The sequence below is a fragment of the Mesoplodon densirostris genome, chromosome 10 (assembly GCF_025265405.1).
Source record: "Mesoplodon densirostris isolate mMesDen1 chromosome 10, mMesDen1 primary haplotype, whole genome shotgun sequence".
Classification (NCBI taxonomy): Eukaryota; Metazoa; Chordata; class Mammalia; order Artiodactyla; family Ziphiidae; genus Mesoplodon; species Mesoplodon densirostris.
The window spans coordinates 28,754,461-28,774,984 of record NC_082670.1 but is presented as its reverse complement, the minus strand read 5'-3'; the positions used below and the strand labels follow the sequence as shown (position 1 = coordinate 28,774,984).

At 43.3% G+C, this 20,524-nt stretch overlaps 1 protein-coding gene across 1 annotated transcript in view; it reads right to left on the bottom strand.

The window, feature by feature from the left end:
- Window positions 1-20,524, bottom strand: part of TNFRSF21 (TNF receptor superfamily member 21) — a 64,744-nt gene that overhangs the window by 31,853 nt on the left and 12,367 nt on the right. The window contains exons 2-3 of the mRNA XM_060111025.1: window positions 13,600-14,251; window positions 11,561-12,055 (exon numbers count right to left, since the gene is read on the bottom strand). Of these exons, the coding sequence (XP_059967008.1) occupies window positions 11,561-12,055; window positions 13,600-14,251 (1,147 nt within the window). The remainder of the gene's footprint in view (window positions 1-11,560; window positions 12,056-13,599; window positions 14,252-20,524) is intronic.

The following is a 20,524-nucleotide window of genomic DNA, read 5'->3' as shown; positions in this document are numbered from 1 at the left end:
AGAGATGCCTTTTCTGGCCACCTTCTGCTCGAGCCCCATGTCTGCTTCGATCACCATTATCCCCAGCTACTCCCGGAGCCTAGCACATAACAAAAGTACAGTGAATGTCTCTGATTGAATGAGTGAATGAATGAATGAATGAGAGCCTTTTTACATCCCTCCCCTCTTGCCTGAACCTCCTCCCCACCTATTTGTTATCCCATTAGCCCCTGTAACTTAAGTCCCTGAGAATGAGAGGGCCCAAATGCTATCACATCCTTGCTGTGTAGCCCTGCCAGATCTACAGTCTCTATGATGACAAGAAGGAAAGCCCACGTGTGGCTGCCAATGGGGGAAACGTGGGCTTCCTGGCCCAGGAACCCAGCTGTTGTGCAATAACTCTCCCTCTGCTGGCGCCGTCTTCCCACTGAGGGTGGTCCACTGAATCCATGTCAGGGCCCAGAGCTCACGAGGCAAAGAGGTCTCACCATGGCGGAAACCTCCTCCAGAGATAAGCTATCCAGGCCACGGTCTGTCTGGCCTGATAACATAGTAAATGCTCCTAAAAGCAACAACCCCACATGTGCATGGTTTGTTTTTTTTTTTTTTTTTTTTTGCAGTAACCAGCATGTCATAGGATGGTTAAAACATGCTATATCAGGACTTCCCTGGCAGTCCAGTGTTTAAGACTCTGCGATTCCATTGTAGGGGGCACGGGTTCAATCCCTGGTCAAGGAACTAAGATCCTGCATGGCCAAAAACAAAAACAAAAGACAAAAAACATACTATATCTAAAGTGATCGCTCCCAAAGCATCACACAGGAAACTGCTTCATCCACACCAGGAACTTGGTTTGCCCCAAGTTAAAAATACTCCTTCCCTATTGAGGTAAAAAGTTGGAGGAACTGCTTAGATTTCATTTGAAACCCCAAAAGTGATTTCCAAAGCTGAATTCATCAGTATCTTGTTGAAGGTTCAATAGGCAATCATTCCAAGCTCAGATGAATCTCGGGAGCCGCTAAAAACCACCGTGCAAAGGTCTCGTGGTTAATGGAAGAACTGTTTACCAAGGGCAAACTCTATCAAAGCAGTAGGAATGGAAGATATAAATTTCACTGAGGCTGTGAGGACAAAACTAATAACCTTTTCTTTCATTCCTGTAGGAAAACAAAAACAACACAAAACAAAAAATGCCCTCTTCCTCCCTGTCTTAGACTCTGTATGAAGCTGTTCGTTTATTCATATAATGAAAATGTACTGAGCCCTTACTGAGCACCAGACACAATTCTGGGCATTGGGGACGTGGCAGCAAACGAGGCAAAACAAAATCCTTTTTCCTGGTGAAGTCTGCATTCTGTTGGGGAACGCGGGAAGTAATAAAATATTCCATACGTTGCATAGCCAGGAGTGCTAAGGAGTAAAAGACAGCAGGGGAAGGGGGCCGAGGGGGCAAGGCTGCAATTTCAGACATGGGGCCTTCTCCCTGATATCTCAGAGAAGGCTCCACTGAGCTAACGCTGGAATCAAGCCCTAATGGGGGTGAGGGAGCAAGTCCTGCGGAGGGAACAGCAGGTAGAAAGGGAGGAAGGGTGCTGGCATGTACAAGAAGGGCAGGAAGGCCAGTGTGGCTGCAACAACGAGTGATGGGGAGTGTGGTGGGCGTCAAGAGGCCGGATGCGAATGGCCAGGAGGGGAGTACAGATTGCACTGGGCCTTCAGGCTGCCGCTCCCCGTGCAGTGAAAAGTCACTGGTGATTTCGACTTTTCAAGGACAGGACTGCCGCGATGGGACTTACATTGAACAGGCTCACTCTGGCCGTCGTGAAAAGAATAAACTAAAAGGGGCACAAGCAGAAGTGGAGCAACCAGTTCAGAGGCCACGGCAAGGATCCAGGAGGGAGGTGACAGTGCCTTGGGCCAGGGTGGTGGCTGTGGAAATGAGGGCAAATGGTCGCCTTCTGCATCTATTTTGAAGGTAGTGCTGATTGGATTGGCTAATGGCTTGGATATGGGGTGAGAAAGCAGGAAAGGAGTTAAGGATGATGCTGAGGTTTTGCTCGGAGCAGCGGGAAGACCAGAGGGGCCATTTTCTGCACGGGGCAACCGATGTGAACAGCACGGCTCGGGATTCAGGTTTTCACATCTTAAGTGGGAGGTGCCTGTTGGACATCTGGGTCCATCAGGCAGGTGGGAGGCTATCTGTATGTTGAGTTCAGGTACAAGATCCAGGCTGGGTAGATGCACTTGGGAATTAGCAGCAGATAGATGGCATTTAAAGCCATGGGTCACCCAGGGAAGGGGTGTGTGCGGGTAGAAAAGAGGGGTGAGTCCTGAGCCCCGGGGCTCTCCATTATTCAGAGGTGGGGTCCAAGAGGAGGAACTAGCCAAGGAGCTGGAGAAGGAACAGCCAGAGAGGTGGGAGGAGAGCAAGAGAGGGTGGAGTCCAGGAAGCCAAAGGAAGGAAGTGTTTCAGGAAGAAGGGAACCAAGGGACCCAGTAGGCTGTAGAGGACAACTCAGAACCGAACAACGCAGTTAGAATCATGCTGTCAGACTACGTGGAAAAGAGGCAAGATAGGGGCTAAAACATGGCTACCATATTTTAGGTGCTAAAACATCTAAATGCACTTTTTAAAAACTGAAATATAGTTGATTTACAGTGTTCCAGGTATACAGCAAAGTGATTCAGATATAGATAGATTGATAGATAGATAGGTATTCTTTTTCAGATTCTTTTCCCTTATAGGTTATTAAAAGATATTGAATATAGTTCCCTGTGCTATACAGTAGTAGGTCCTTGTTGGTTATATACAGTAGTGTGTACCTGTTAGTCCCAAATTCCCAGTTTATCCCTCCCCCACTCCTTCCCCCTTTGGTAACCACAAATTTGTTCTCCAAATCTGTGAGTCTAATTCGGTTTTGTAGATAAGTTCATTTGTATCAGTGTTTTAGATTCCGCATATAAGTGATATATATGTTTTTAACCAATGCCTTTCTGTAGCTTGGTTGCAGGGTGCTTTTTTCCTTCGTGGTGTATAAAATACTGGTGCATCTCACGATCGGTGGTGTCTTAGATTTGACGAAATATAGTAAGAATGATTATTTTTTTAATTTATAAACTTGAACCCACCTAATTTTTACAATCTCACATACCATCAACAACCTAATACGTCAAATTCTGTTCATACGCTGCAAGGGTAACGACCAGTTACTCGTGAAGAACAATCAACAGAATTAGAGAAATTCCTCCTTCTCTGCAAAATCTGCTTACATAATACCTGACCAGGTTGATTCAAGGACACTCATTTGTAAGGATTTTCTTTTCTGCTTGTATTTTAGCCCTACGTGGGGAAAATGTTTATGTGTTTTTCAGTATCCCAAACAGCTTAAATTCAAAAGCTGTTCGATAAATTAGACAATAAAATATACATTTAAAATATAAATACCTGTCCTCTAAAGCCTAGAGGAAGAAGCCATTGGTGGGTGGGCCTGGGGAGGACAACAGCCTTCCAAGGGCAAAGGCCACACCTTCCTTGACTCTGTGCATGAGATAATGCTTTTGAGCCTGTCGCAATAAGAGGCTTTTCTCCTGCAGTGGTTGTGTGTGCTTTATAATTCTCAAACATCCTAGAGGTTCAAGCAAAAGGTGCCGTCGGCTGGAAGCAGCATTACTGGAAGCAAAGGTGGCAAAGACCGGGGTTGGGGAGCACAGGATGGAGAACAGGCCGCCTGTTGCTGCCTGCTCCCCGAAAATGACTGCGGCCCTGGGCACAGAGCAAGGGCACAGGAACCTCTTAAATGGAATAATCTGCTCCCTTCAGCCCGGCTTGCCAGTGTTTACACTTCAAGTCTACTTCCCGTAGGAAATTTGGGCTGACAGACAGGATGACTGTCTGGAATTTGGAGTCCAGGAGCCTTTTGGCAAAGGAAGGAGGGTTTCTTTGGTTGCAGCTGCTGCTGTCTGGAGCTGAGAAAACTACCACCAAGTTCAACAGATGTGCGTTCCAATTAGCACGACTCCATCACCTCTGACTTATCTGAAACAGCCTTTATGTTTTCAAACAGCCCTCAGAGCCTTCAGCCATTGGGTATCTGGCTTTAGAATGTTTCCATTTCAAGCAATCCAAGAAAACAGTGAAAAGTAGGAAATCGGGATGACTTCTATGGAGGAAAACTCATTCTTGGTGACAATTTTTCAGTTGTTTTATTTCAGAACAAGCTGGGTTTTCTAAGGGAAATAAATTTTTCTTGATTGAGCACAATTTTAAAAAATCAACCATAGAAACTAGAAATTTCTAACATTGGAAAAATTAAAATCCAGATTCCAAGAACCAGAAAAATAAATCCAGATTCTAAGAATCAAGGGGCAGTGTCCAGAGTCAGATCAGTGCCTGAGTTTAAAGCCTAGCACTGCCCTTTGGTAGCTGTGTGACCTTGGGCAAGTGATTCTCTGTACCTCAGTTTTCCCACCTGTAAAATGGTGATGATAGTGGCCTACCTCATATGGTTAAGAAAATTAAGTTAATATTTATAAAAAAATGCTTAGAACAGGATATGGCATTCAGTAAGCATGATACAAGTCTTTGTTAAAGAAAAGTAGACAATGAAAACTTAATGGTAGCAGAAACCTTTCTTATAAGGTTAGAAAATTATATTAGTAAGTCACGGTTTATTCCATCTTTTGCACCCCCAAATCACCTCAATATCTTGCCTATGTGGATGGTAGCAAACACTCCCTAATCTCACTTTAGAAAAATGTAAAGTGGAAAAGTACTTATTATTGAATTCCTAATGCACTTCATTCGTTCTTCATTTCTCAACACTATTTATGGTGGTTTTAATAATTCAGGCAAAATGTTACGTCATTCTTGAAACCTGATTGAAGAGTATATTGATGTTGTTCAAATGCATCCAAGGCACAGATTTCAGTTACTCAGCATCTGTCCCTAACCAAGCCCTGCAACTTCGGGGAAATATTTATAAGAGAAACACAATCACAGTTCCACTCTTACAATTCGATTGCATCTTACTGCTTCCCCTCGAAAGAGGATGAAGTCTGCAGAGTTGCAAAACTGGAGGATGGTTTTCCTTCATAAGCCCCAATAAAAACCACTTCTCCCACACTGGGCCAATCCTAAAGAAGGAAGCACTTTTTCTCAGCCTATTGCTGGGATTTGTAAGGAACCAGAATTTGGGGAGGAAATGAAGCATTTATTCTCAGCCTATTGTTGGGATTTGTAGGGACCCAGACCTGAGAACATGGTCGTTACTGAGTAAAACCTAAAGACAACAGAGATGGGAGGGGATGTGTCTCTGCTTGTTTGCTGGGTAAGGCAGGATGATGCCCTATTTTGCTTTGCTTGAGCAGTGAGTTGTGGATGGGGGAAAGGATGGAAGAAATAAAAAATATATTACCAGAAACTCAAGATCTAAAATAGAGCTCAGTGCCAGGACGATATCTGAACCTTTTAAGTAAGTGCACTAAGCCAATTCTGTTCCTTAAGCAGCATTGTTTTCCCTAAGAACAGTCTTTAGGTACCGATTGGGACGTCAAAGTTATGCAAAAACATGGATGTACCTAGAGATGATCATACTAAGTGAAGCAAGTCACACAGAGAAAGACAAATACCATATAATATCACTTATATGTGAAATCTAAAAAAATGATACAGATGAACTAATGAACTTATTTATGAAACAGAAACAGACTCACAGACATAGAAAACAAAGTTATGGTTACCAAAGGGGAAAGGGTGAGGGAGGGATAAATTAGGAGTTTGGGTTTAACAGATACAGACTACTATAGGACCTAATGTATAGCACAGGGAACTATATTCAATACCTTATAATAACCTATAATGGAAAAGAATCTAAGAAAGAATATAGATAGATAGATAAATAGATAGATAGATAGATATAACTGAGTCACTTTGCTGTACCAGAAACTAACACAACATTGTAAATCAACTATACTCCAATTTAAAATTTTTGTTAATTAACAATTTTTTTAAAAAGAAATAGCATCTTAGTATCTCGTTCTACAGTATGAGCCCTTTGCCTTTTTGCTGCTGCAGGTACAAAACAGTCTGCTTGAGAAAACATCCGCCAGCTACCTTCACAATCCCTTTTGCAGTCCATTGAAAGGAGATGCTGTCTTTATATAACACGTGCTTTAAGAAACTACACAGGGACGCATTACTGTCCCTGTCAAATGCTTCCGATCTCCCCAAGATCCAGGACTATAAATGTGCTCATCAGGAGCTAAGTGCGGTTTAAACAAGGTAAATCCAATTCCTTTGTCTCTCACCCTTTTTTTCCCCTCATTTTTCTTCATAGCCTGAAGTCTGAAAGAAAAAGGGAATGCGATTGAAGAGAGACATTGTCTGTTTTTTGCTCCTTTTCTCACTATCCAGAACCTTCTCCACAAGTATTTCAGGGCAATTTCCATGCCTCACTTGCTTTTCCAAACTTCCCCTCAAAATCCCTAGGGCAACGGGGCTGCTGGGAACCCAACTTCATACTTATCACAAACAGTTACAGGTCACAAATAGGAAGAGAAAGAAGTGGGGAAGGCAGAAGGGAGGAGAGGAACAAAGGAAGGAAAGTCAATAGCAAGGACTCATATTAGAAACAGCAACGGGACAACGGCATTGGCTCCCATTCTCAAGCCATCTCTGTCCTTAACTGGGACAGGACCACAGTTTTGTATGATCCATAATCCTAACGGAGTGAATGAGGTGACTGTTTTAAGATCATTTGAGACTTTCTCAGTGCAATGGATGGCCAGTGTGTACACGCTAAGTGTCACTCTCCTTACTTTGGTGCTTTTTGTTTCCAAAGCGATCAGACAAAAAAAAATATTGTTTTCCGTGTAACTTCCCAAATAACATGAACCCACATTCATCTTTAAGTTGAACATTTTGGACCCCCACTTGCCCCATTATGCTTGGGTTATGTTATCAAAAGAACTAAAATTTTTAAAAACGACAAAAAGGGACTTCCCTGGTGGCAAAATGGTTAGAAGCCCTCCTGCCAATGCAGGGGACATAGGTTCAATACCTGGTCCGGGAAGACTCCACATGCCACAGAGCAACTAAGCCTGTGTGCCACAACTACTGAGCCTGCGCTCTAGAGCATGCAAGCCACAACTACAGAGCCCGCGGGTCACAACTACTGAAGCCCGCACGTCTACAGCCCGTGCTTCCAACAAGAGAAGCCACTGCAATGAGAAGCCCGCACACTGCAACAAAGAGTAGCCCCTGCTCGCCGCAACTAGAGAAAGCCCGCGCGCAGCAACAAAGACCCAACGTAGCCAAAAAAAAAAAAAAAAAAAAGACAAAAACATGGCACATTAAGCATTAACAACAGACTTACATCTTGATGATACTTGGACCCAGTAATAAACTCTTAAATAAATTCTGAATGGACATTCAATACCTGCTGCTGAAAAGGACATATTACAGGAAACCACAGTACAGTCCCAATCTACCAACAGAAAATTGCTATGACTCCAGAAAGGAAGGAAACATACAAACTGCCACAGCCCCTCAGTCTCCCATCCTCCTGGCCACATAAGGTCTCGTCATGTGTTTCCAACACTAGGATTCCACGGAAGTAGGGTAGCAGTTTTGTGGAGTTCAATTTTAAAACCGTAAACCCATGGAAGGCAGAGAGGGGTGAGTGGAACCAAAAGAGGCTCTTGCTGGTGAGAAAGATGGGAACCACTGGGCTGGCTTCACAGTGCTGGGGGTCTACATGGCATTCAGGAGCACAGCACCATCTGCTTAAGGTGGGTAAGGGTTCAGTGAGATCCTACACGACCTCTTATACAGAATACACAGGACTAGGCGATTTTATCCCCACCCTCATCCTCTTGAACAATTCAGTGTGAAATGGACAAGGACCAGAAGACGATCTTATTATACAGGATCATCTGCTGCCCAGAACTCACTGCAATCAGATCAACAAGGTATTGTTTCCAGAGGCCTCTCTGAGCACCTGGAATGGTTTTTCTGAAACAGAACCTCTCTTTGTTATGGGATTTTACCTGGGTGTACCTCTGAGAATAGCAATTTGGAAACAGACCTTCCTTAAAAAAAACACCTTAAACATAAACTTCCCAATGCAAAATCCCAGGGAAAAAGGTTAAACTACTGGAAGAGATAATAACATCTGAGTGAGACGACTGTGATTTAGTTGGAAGAGTGTATTGCTGAAATACTGCTTTCTCGAAAGGTAGGCTCAGGTTTTGTTTGATTTGGCACTTCCATTCTTTCTACAAAATAGGATTGTTTCAAGGACACAGACATAGTTTATGAGGTTACAGCGGTTATAAGAATGCCTAAGATCATTGTATTAAATTGCTTTCTGCTGCTGGACCAGATTTACTTCTACAACTCCCTGTGTTCTCAAGAATTCTGAAAACTGCACTGCAAGAGAGTTTAGAACTATAGCTGACCATAATCTAATCTATAAATCCAGCTACTAAGGTAATGGAGTTGTTTCTTTAATAAAGTGAGGGCTTCCCTGGTGGCGCAGTGGTTAAGAATCCACCTGCCAATGCAGGGGACATGGATTCGATCCCTGATCTGGGAAGATCCCACATGCCCCGAGGCACCTAAGCCCGTTCGCCACAGCTACTGAGCCTGTGGTCTAGAGCCCTCGAGCCACAACTACTGAGCCCGCGTGCTGCAAATACTAAAGCCTGTGTGCCTGGAGCCCGTGCTCTGCAACAGAAGACACCACAGTGAGAAGCCCGCACACCGCAACGAAGAGTAGCCCCAGCTAGCCACAACTAGAGAAAGCCCACGTGCAGCAACGAAGGCTCACGCAGCCAAAATTAAAATAAATAAATAAATAAATTTATTTAAAAATAAAATGAAGAATGAGAGGAGAGTTCCAAATATTTACATAATTAAGCACAATGTGCACTGTTTTCTGCTAATTAGATATATTAGAACAAGTATTCTGCCTGGCCACCTTAAAGGACAATTTAATGAAATATAGGATCCTAGGCAGGATCCTATACCAGAAGAAAAAGTATGCTGTTTATCAAGGGGCTTACTGGGTCAACTGACAACTATGGAATATGGACAGCAAATTAAAATATTGTATCCATGTTAAATTTACTGAAGTTGAAAACTGTGCTGGTTTTTTAAGAGAATATCCTTATTGTTAGGAAATACATACTGAAGAATCTAGGCATAAATGGTCATAAAATGGTTCAGAAAAATTATTTTATGTCTGTATATATGTGCATATACATGCTATATATTGTGTACTATGTAACATTATATTATATAACATTATATATAACATAGATTATTCTACATGGCACATTTTATTTTTTTTATTTTTTTTATTTTTGCGGTACGCGGGCCTCTCACTGTTGTGGCCCCTCCCATTGCGGAGCACAGGCTCTGGACGCGCAGGCTCAGCGGCCATGGCTCACGGGCCCAGCCGCTCCGCGGCATATGGGATCCTCCTAGACCAGGGCACGAACCCGTATCCCCTGCATCGGCAGGCGGACTCTCAACCACTGCGCCACCAGGGAGGCCCTACATGGCACATTTTATAATATAAAATTTATATTTTTATAGAAAGAGAGCAAATGATAATGCAAAAGGGCAAAATGTTAACAATAGGTCAATCTGGGCACAGGTATATAGATATTCTTTGTACTATTTTTGTAATTTTTTCATATGTTTGAGATTATATCCAAATAAAAATTTTTTATTAAAAAGGAGGAAGAATTGGAGTCTCCCTTGCCCAGCTGGTTGCCTGCAAAGGGTTGTTTTATTCAAGTCTGTATAGGCTCATCCCAAGTCGGGGGTTCACCCCAGTCTGACTTTCACTTGGTTTGAGCGTTCATATAAATTAGCAAAAAGAAGCAAAATGAGTTGTTTTTTTAAACTTTCTCTACATTTCTGATTATAAAAGTAGCATGTGCTTATTATAGAAAATTTGGGAAAAAGACAGAAAACTAATAAAGAAGGAAAAAAATCCACATAAATCTCACCAAATCCCACCAAACTGGAAGAAACATCATTGTCATTTTGGCATACTTCCTTCAGTATTTATTCCCAAATTTTAAGAGAACTAGGATAATATTCTATAAAGTGTGTAGTGTGGAGCTTTTTTTTTTCCCATTCTTTAACCTAGTATAAACATTTTCCTATATCATGGGTAAAAAGTTAAAAACTTCATAATAAAATCTTCAATGTCAACATAATATTCTACTATATAGATATGCCATAATTTACATAGCCATTTCCCTAAAACCAGCCCTTTGAGTATTTCCAGTTTTTATTTATTATAAATAATGCTTAATTAAAAGTTCAAGATCTTTGTGCTTAAATTTTTTTTTAATATTTCTTGTTTATATCTTTATGATAGATTCACAAAAATAGAATTGCTGGGCCAAAGAGTATAAACATTTTTTTCAGACTCAATACAAAAGGCCAAACCACCTTTTAGGAAGTTAAGCTTACTCCTTTATCTTTTTATTTTGTTTTTGTTTTTTTGTTTGTTTTTTGTTTGTTTTTCAGTACACGGGCCTCTCACTGTTGTGGCCTCTCCCGTTGCAGAGCACAGGCTCCGGACGAGCAGGCTCAGCGGCCATGGCTCACGGGCCCAGCCGCTCCGCGGCATGTGGGATCTTCCCAGACCGGGGCACGAACCCGTGTCCCGTGCATCGGCAGGCGGACTCTCAACCACTGCGCCACCAGGGAAGCCCACCCCTTTATCTTTTAAGGAAAACGATCCCAAATGGGATTATCAAAACTTTGAGCTGAAATATCATTTAATATTAAAGAAATGGAAGTTACTGCCATAGTCTGAAAACTGTAGTCTTCAGATCACACTTAGCTGCTAGGACAAGTTCTATAAGCTATTTTTTGCCCTCAAAAGAGGAAGAACTGAAATATTCCAGCCTGCATCCACACACACTGACAACTAGGTAAAAGATACAGGGCCCAGCCTCAGATGATAACCTATATACTAAGCTTTGAGTATCTAAAACCCTAAAGACCTTTCTATCTTCCTGATAGAAATCCGATCCTAAAAATATAAGGGGGAAAAAGTACATGTGAGAAAAGTGATAGGAACCTAAAAGCAAGGTTCAAATTCAAAAAGGCAAATTTAAGACAAGTTGTTTTTTTCCTCCCTCAATTTTCTGAGCAGTCTCCTGTGAAGAAGCAAGGGCTCCAAAGTCAGGAGACGTGGATTCGGTCCCATCTGTCCCAAACAAAAGACTCCCCTGGGTCAACGCAGCCAAACCTCTCTGAACTTGATTCCCTCACTTGTTAAATGATGAGGTCGAACAAAGTCCCTAAAGGTCACTCTCACGACTCTGATGCCAAAACACTGTCCTCTAAGTGTGCCATGGGGACAGATGGCAGAGGAGTTATTCTCTCTGAACATATTATGTCGAAGGCTGACCACCTCCTTTTTCGTAACACAAACAGCACTTGGTATTCAAAGGAGATGCCAGAAACTTTGCATTTCCCATTCCTTCCGCCCACAGGGACTAGGGAGGGAGAGGCGGGGGATCTGGAAGCAAGGGGAAAAGATGGGAGGCTTACCGTGGCCATTGCAGTAGTAGATCCACTTCTCCCGGTTCTGGGTGGGGGTCATGGATTTCTTGAGCCCCGCCTTTTCCACAATGGTGCTGGGATCCTGCCGGGGCCCCTTCTTCAGAGTCCTCGAGCTTTTCCGGATACTGCACACCACTATCACCACGAGCACCAGCAGCAGGAAAAGCACGATCATCCAGGGCAGGTGCTCATTGATGTCAAAATGCTTGTGTGGGTTCTGCCTGGGATGGCCCCTCTTGAGGCCCTTGATGGGCGTGCTGGACTTCTCGCCCCCAGTGGCCTCCATGGATGGCAGCAGCTTCAGGATGTGTCTGTGGTGGGGGCCTTGCTGGTGGTTGACTACCTGGAGGTTTGGGAGGGTCTTGTTCATGCCTTCCACCCCCTTCGCTGAGCTTGTGTTCTCAGGGACTGTCCCTTCCTGGATGCCACTCGGCACCTTTGGTCTAACAGAGGCAGAAGAGTTGGATTCTGTTGAGTTCGTGCCTAGAAAAAAGAGTAAGGAGGGGGGAAGAGCTTTTCTATATGTGGGGCTCCGTACATTCCCTCCTCTTCCTAGTCATCTCCAAACCAGGCCAGATAATCCAAGAAAAGATGACCTTTGGAGCTTAAGAATAAATGGCATTGTACGCTTCATAAAGACCCTGACAGCACCTTTATGTAGAAGGTAAAAACTCAGCTTAACAGCTAAACTCACTTCCTCATGTCAAAACCAAGGGCATCCTCAGGGATCCAGTGTCTGAGCTTCACAGCAGCTTCTCCTGGGCTGCACATACTGAGTCAACCCTTAATTGTTTTGATTATTCAGAAAACTAGTTCCAGTTGAATTCCTTTGTCCTTTAGTTTCTTTATTGCTACTCTCCCACCAGTTCGCTATTTCACGATGCAGTGGTAAAATGGAGAATATGACTAAAATAAAGAAAAGAGCTCGAACTCCAATCAAAGTCTGACTAGTGAAAGGTCCGGTGAGACAGGTCAGTGAATAAAATAAGGCAGGACTTGCTTAGTATGTGCTCGTGATAAGAGGGACAAGATTTGAGCAGGCAGCTTAGCGGGCTGCTTTCGGAGAAGCTTCCACAAGCTTTCTCTATTAAGGAGAGAAAGCCTGGGAATTTGAGTCCCAAGAGACAGGACCTGGCCTAAATCGACCCCTGAGGAAACCTGGGCAGGTCATGGGATCTCTCTGAGGCTGTTTCTTCATTTCAACTGGCGGTTGTGAGAAGGCCCTCCTCATGGAGTCATCAGGAAGGTCAAACGTAACCACACGTGAGAGTCTGCCAGAAAGCACAGCTCACATTGGCTGTCATCTCATGAAAATTAAATTTAATCAAAAAGGATTTGAAAATAAAAACAATGTTATTCTTGCCTGAGGTTCAAAATGAATTCTGAGGAAAACTGGGGTACACTTAATGGAGGACATGAAGTCCTTTGAAAACAAGAAATTCTTTTCTAGATGTGAATGCTAGTTACCTTCCGTGTGACACGGATGTGCTTGTTTCCTGAAGCTTCTGCCTTTCTTCCCTTTTCTGGCCCACCTCAGATCCAACATTCATCCCTCCCTTCCAGATGTCATGGTATTTTTCTCCCCTTCTCCTTCTGACTTTCAGGCTGTGTCTCCCCAGGATTGGCTGGGTGTTGGAAAACTTTTTATCTAGAAGGGACCTTAAAACAGCTAAATCACTCATTTATGGTGCCATACGATTGACAAGTTTGCAACCAAGGCCTGGAGAAGTTCAGTGACTTCCATAAGGCCACACGCTGACCTTGTTTCTCTCAGTTTTTACTTTCTAGCTTGATGTCACCTGGTTCTCAGATACTTGCTCCCCCGAATAGATAATTTCTGAGTCTCAATGTTTCTAATAGGTCCAAAGAAGCTAGACTTTAAATAGCCACAAAACGCAAGCCCTTTCTTCAAGGGGTGACTTTGGAACAGACCAGATGGAGAAAACATCCTGGGTCCAAGCCCATTCTCAGTACCTCCATGGGGCACAAAGCCTTCCTCACATACATAACTCATGAGTTTAAGTTACCTTTGGGAACATAAGTGGAGGAAGGGACTTCGTGGGGTTCCACGTGCTCAGGGCGGGAAAGGCTGATTGTGGCAGGGGAAGGAGGGGTGGTGCTGGAGAGGGGTGGGAGCGTGCCACAGATGTTGTCTGCCTCCTTGGTCCCCAGCCTGATCACCACCAGGTTCTGACTCAGACAGTCTGTGTATGATCTGCATCTCATCACACTGGAAGGCACATCAGAGAAGGTCCCCCGAGCACACTGCTTACACCGCACGTCCTCTGTCTCTGTCCCCTTCTTCCGCACCCCCCAACCCACAGGGCACACCGTGTGGGGGGCGCAGGTAGCATTTGACTGGAACATGCCAGGTGGGCAAGTGCATTCTCGGTCAGTCAAGGCAGCGCAAGGTAATTTCTCAATCATCGGCCGGGGGCACGGCTGACTACACTCGTGGCATTTCTCAATGCCATTCTCGTGTCTGGTAAAGGTCCCCATGGGGCAGCTGCTGCAGACACGCAGGCTTGTGTTGGTACAGTGCTCAGACACATAGGTTCCTGCTGGACACTTGTCACAGGTAAGCACCTGGCCGGTGACACGGTCGACATGGTGGTATTTGCCAATGAGACTTGGGGCCTTCTGTTCCGGCTGAGCCCTGGTGGTACTGAGGAATCCAAGCTGAAAGAAAGAAAAAGCAGGTGGGGGGACAAAAACCAAGAAGGTGTTACACGGGAAGAGGAGGAGAAAGGATGGAAGAATCCCAACCCCACCATCATCATCATTCCCATGAAAGGCCTGACCCGTTCTGTACCCTTTTAACACTGCGTCTGCAACATAACAGAGAGAGAAACAGACTCCAGTTCCGTACAGGGGCCTGATCTCCTGGCTGTGAAGCTTTGGTTTTGTTGCCTGACCTTTGCCTCAGCTTCCTTTTTTTCCATCTGTAAAATGAAGCTGACAGTACCTCTCGAACTGATTGTAAAATCAATGGAGAATACGAATGTGAAAGCACTTTGGGACTCACATTAAAAACGCTACACAGAAGTCAAAATCCTAATGCAAGAGGAAAATAACTTGCTGAACAGCGTCCTCCTTCTATGACCCAAAGGTTGCGTGGCCATTTCTTGATACCAGGACAAGTCAGCTGAGAAGCAGGATGGCAGATATTTGAGCTGCTACTTCCATAACAGGTGACCCGGGTGGAGCTGACCAATAGACAAAGGTAAATGTTTTTTGTTTGTATTTTGTAAAACAGAGGCAGGCCCTTGGCATTCGTAACGAGCTTTAAATAACAGAATTAATGTTTTTAGTTAGATGCACATCCTGTTTGTTGAGCCTCCGAAGGCCACAGTCAACCTGCAGCCACCTAGGAGCCCAAGCACAAAGCTTGGGGAGGAGGGCAGTCAAGTTCAAAAACAGTATTTAAGGGACTTCCCTGGTGGCACAGTGGTTAAGAATCTGCCTGCCAATGCAGGGGACACGGGTTCGTGCCCTGGTCTGGGAAGATCCCACATGGCGCGGAGCAACTAAGCCCGTGCGCCACAACTACTGAGCCTGCACTCTAGAGCCTGCGTGCCACAACTACTGAGCTCATGTGCTGCAACTACGGAAGCCCACGCGCCTAGAGCCCGTGCTCCGCAACAAGAAAAGCCACTGCAATGAGAAGGCCACGTACTGCAACAAAGAGCAGTCCGCTTGCCACAACTAGGGAAAGCCCACACGTAGCAACGAAGACCCCATGCAGCCAAAAATAAATAAATTATTTTTTTAAAAAACAGTATTTAAGAATGTTCCCTATAAAATGTAAAGACAAATTTGATGATACCGAAAATCTGATGTTAGGGAAAACACCTGAATCGAGAGACACAGTCACTGAGAAAAGTTCAGGAGAACAGGAGCCAGAAAGCCTGAGGCTGGTTCCCCCTGATCGAGATCCTTACTTCTCTCCTTGATACAGAGGCAGGGAAACTAAATCAGAGCTTCAAACAAAGACTCGGGCCTCAAACGCAGCATCAAAATGACCTGAGAAGTTTTTAAAAAATCCACATCCCCAGCACATCACCTGAGATCATCTGGATCTGCAGTGTGGCCAGGAATCTGTTTTGGTTTGGTTTGGTTTGCTTGTTAAGCTTTCCAAATGATTCTCATCCCCAACTAAGTTTTAGACCCCCTGAGCCACGACGGGCCTCCTGGGGCTCTAATCACCTACGATTCTGAGGCAGCTCAGTTCCACGGTCAGAGCCCTTCCCTCTGCCTCTCACCCAACCTGGCACTTTTTACTGTTTTAATATTACTCTTTTTTAAGTATTATTTTTATAACAAAAATAAACATTCTTGTAACAATTTTACTAATTATGAAATCGAGTGAAATGAGTGAAAAGTCTCTGCTCAAATCCACCCATTCCCCAGAGAAACGCACTGTTCATTCTGGTGGGCACCGTTCCAGACCATTTTCTGAGCATTTACACATAAAACACACATACATACGTGCTTTCAGTTGGCCAGTTCAGCTACTTTGGGTTTGGGTTTGGTTTACATATATAAAGGGGACAGGCCATACCCACTATTCTGTGACTTGCTTTTGTTCACCTTCTAATACTGCATCACTGAAATCTTTCCATGTCTGAACACATAGGTACTTCCTTCTTTATAATGGTCAAAGCTCTCTTCAACAGTATGGATACGCCTTTGAACATGCACATGGTAAAGAACTTAGACATACTTCCTACTAAGGACATGTAGATTGCTTCTCCGTCCATGTGTCAGTGTACGCATGCGTCTTTCTATAATCCATATTCACCTCCTTCCCTTCCCACTCCACACCCCAGTTTCCCTTTTCTTTCCTTCTCATCCCAAATGACAGCTACAACCATGCTGCCCTCAGTCTTTTGAGAACCCCTTTCTTCAAGGACCAAAGAAGTCTCCATACAACCCGTAACTAGGAACTTCTCACTCCTTCTCCTCTTTATTACTATGAATTTACTAGATACGTATTTTCAGCCTACGAGAGCACCAGACCTGAAATACAAAGAATACCTGGGCAAAGATTTAGAGAACAGAGGACTTGTGTTCTTGTCCAGACTCTGCCTTAAGATCAGTTGGACCTGGTTTTACATGCTTGTAAAATTATCAGGTTGGACTACGTTGTATTCAGCTCTAACCTTCAAGGTGTCTGTGATTGTTTATCAAGTTCCACCTTCTCTATGAAGCCTTTACAACCATTCCTAGACACCCAGATTCCAAGCCGATGAGCAAATTCTTCATCACATTTCCTGTTTCTTCTGTTCATCATGTTGGTGCCTAACGACATATTGCCTTGTAATGTTAGTTGATGGCTTCCTCAGTGTATATACTTATCTTCCCATAATGATTATAAGCAGCTCGAGGCCAGGGTCAACCACGTAGATTGCATTTCCTTCCTTGCTCAACCACCTGTGATGAAGATCATGGAAATGATAAACAAAGCATCCTCTGAGCCAAGGGTCAGCAAGCTACATGCCCCCTGTTCCTGTAAATAAGTGCTTTGTGACCACCTAGAGGGGTGGGATAGGGAGGGTGGGAGGGAGGGAGACGCAAGAGGGAAGAGATATGGGAACATATGTATATGTATAACTGATTCACTTTGTTATAAAGCAGAAACTAACACACCATTGTAAAGTAATTATACTCCAATAAAGATGTAAAAAAAAAATAAGTGTTATGGGAACCTAGGCATTCATTCAGGTATTGTCTATGGCTGCTTTCATGCTATAACGGCAGAGCTGGATAGTTGCAATAGAGACCATATGGCTGCAAACTTAAAGTATTTACTATCTGGCTTTTTACAGGAAAGAAAAAATAAAAGAAGCCTGCCAATACCTGTGCTCAGCAGTCAAAAGAAATGTCAAAAAATTCAGGGACCAGGAGCTCACTCATAGAAACACTCATACCTCCTCGGAGAGTCTAGCAAAGAGTATGGAGTTCGTGGCTTCCTTTCTTGACACCCATTCCAACTGACACGCCAAATCTGATCCTTCCGTCCCCTGCTTAAAACTCTCAATGGCTCCCCACATGACTTACGATGGAATGCAAAACCTTTACCAGAGTTAGGACTTCCTTGGAAATGCCATCCCTGCCCTCCCCTCCCCAACTTAAAACTGGTCTCATATTCTCCCCTCATATACATTTTTTAGGCTAATAAATGTTTTAATTTTTTAAACTTATTTTATTGAAATATAGTTGACTTACAGTGTTGTGTTAATTTCTGCTGTCCAGCAAAGTGACTCAGTTATACATATATATACATCCTTTTCCATATTCTTTTCCAGTATGGTTTATCCCAGGATATTGAATACAGTTCCCTGTGCTATGCAGTAAGACCTTGTTGTTTATCCATCCCCTCATTCCTGTTTTTCCTATACGACTACCTTCATTTTGTAGTTACACATGCATCTGCTTAGTGTGTCTTCCCCTCTGGACCACAAGCTCCATGAAGGTAAAAATAGACTCTGTTACATTCTGATGCTCTTCAAGTCCTTGAGGAGAGTACCCAATGTGTGGTATAACTGGCAAGGGTTTGTTGGCTAAATGAATGAATGGCTTTGCAGACCATGAGTAATTAGAAGCAGCAAAGTAAAGGGTGGGGATGGAAGAGGTTGCTGGGCATGAGCACGGATATAAAGGCAAGTGAGAGAAAACCAAAATGCCTCCACCACGTAGCCATCATCACTCAAGAGATAAAGCAGGCTGGCACCTTTCGGTGGAAGGGCAAATAGTTAGTTTCGCCTCCAAAGCCCCTGAGGATATCACTCTGTTTTAACAGAACCAAAAATGGCTTATAAGAATTATGCTCTGTGTGGTGCTTAAGATGACAAGCAAATGTAATGAAGAATTTAAAATATCTCCCCTTCATTTCATAAAAAGATTACACTAACTTGGTGCTTGGAATTATAAGCAGTATAATGAGATTATTCTCCAGAAGTCACCTATGTCCCATCTTAGTTTCAACTTTAGTTATCTGAAAAATTTCATGTACTTAGGACACTTATTTCACCACCAATCATGGTTAAATGAGCAAATATCAGTGTACCACCCCAAACTGTACAGGATATGGGAGCACTATAAATACTCATGAAGTGATTAAAAGGGAAAACCCAAGACAAAGCAAATTTCAAAGGAGGGAAGAGGTAGCTTTAAAATGACCAGCTATGAAGGCCTCCACACTCACCTTGGTGATACACGTCACACCTGTCCTGTTATATCACTTCTACTCTAGGGCACAGAGATGGACCCAAGAAGCACCAGATGTGCTGATACCTGTCAGAATGCTGATGCCTATTTCTCTTTAACAATTCTTACCCCATGACGTCGTCCTTCAAACAAATGGGGAAAAAATTCCATGCAGTTTATAAGTACAACGTGTTTATGTCATTCTTGTTCCCTATCAAATTCCAATCACTTTTCATGGAAAATAAGCAAACTCAAGACAGTGATAAACTTTTGTGTATTCATAAGGGATCAGCAGGAAGACCACTTGTGAGTTTGCTATAGAAAATTGTTCAATGCTGCCTAAAACTAGTACATCAAAAGGAATCTCCGCTACTGTGGATACGATAACAAAGAAAAGGGAACCAAGTTATTCCTGAGATGGTGACTATAAGACATACTAATAGATGCTCAAACAGCAAAAGCCAAGCAGGGTAGAAACACCCCCAGAAGTTCTGACCATTTTATTTTCAGCGCCACATTAAATTTGTAATCGCAAGACACTGACTGCTGGGAATTCTCTAGACTTGAAGAAAGAAAAAGAATGTACAAAGAGAAAGGCACCAGGGATAAAGCATCTACAAAGCACAGACAGACCTGTTCTCAGTTGTGTTATATAAATTTGGTTGGCTCTGGCACTGCCTACTATCCTCTCTGATATAAAAAAGCCTTCTGTTGCTAGGGTAAAAGCAGGGACTGCTGTTAAAGCTGGCAAATCTAGAGAATGCTGAGGCTAGAATGAGCTGACAACAGGACCAGAAGAAGGCAAGCTCAGGGCACACAGGGGAAAAGGGAAAAAAATGGGCAAGACTGAAGTAACCCGAATGCTGTCTTCCCTGGAACCTACAATGCAGAAGAGTGTGTACTCAGCCTTCAGGCCTTGGACCACAGAAACGCATCTCCCTCCATCCATCACGATGGCTAGTTTTATAGGCTAAGACCCCACCTACGTGGAAAAGCCAACTTATAAATAAGACAGTAGTAAAGGTGTAGGGGAAACATGCCTCTGGGCTCACTAAGAATTTATAGAATCCTCATATAAACCAAGGCAAAACTAACACCACCAGCCAGGCCAGCAGCTCCAGCCTGAAAGTATAAACAAAACCTAATTTAGCCTGAAGCATCTGAGCAAGCGCAGCTCTATCAGATCCTGATTTGGAGCTGGGGGGGGGGGAGGGGGAGGGTATGGAAGTGGTTTGACCTGTGTCTCCATTTCCTCATTAATATAATGGAGATAATAATAATACAATTAAATAATTTTAATAATAATGCAATAAAAATAATACATAGGATAACAATCCTAGGGTTGTTTTCACAATTAATTGTTACTACACATAAAGCAGGTAGAACACGCATGACCCAAGGAAGTTCTCCATGAATGTTCGTTATATTAATCATCACTCCTGGTACTATCATTTTACTCTAGTTTAGCTTCAGTCCCTTGGGATTAGACAACTTTTTAAAACACCCCAATTAAAACAGAAATATCCAATAGAGAACAAACTAGTGGTTACCAGTGGAAAGAGGCAAGGGGGAGAAGCAATATGGGGATGGGGGAAAAAGGGTTACTATGGGATTATATGAATACGAATCATGTGTATGAAACTTCTGAAAATTGTAAAGCACTACAGAATTTAAAGAACCTTTCATTCAGTAAAAATAATAATAAATAATACCTGTTTTTTTACACTAACTAAAGAATAAATG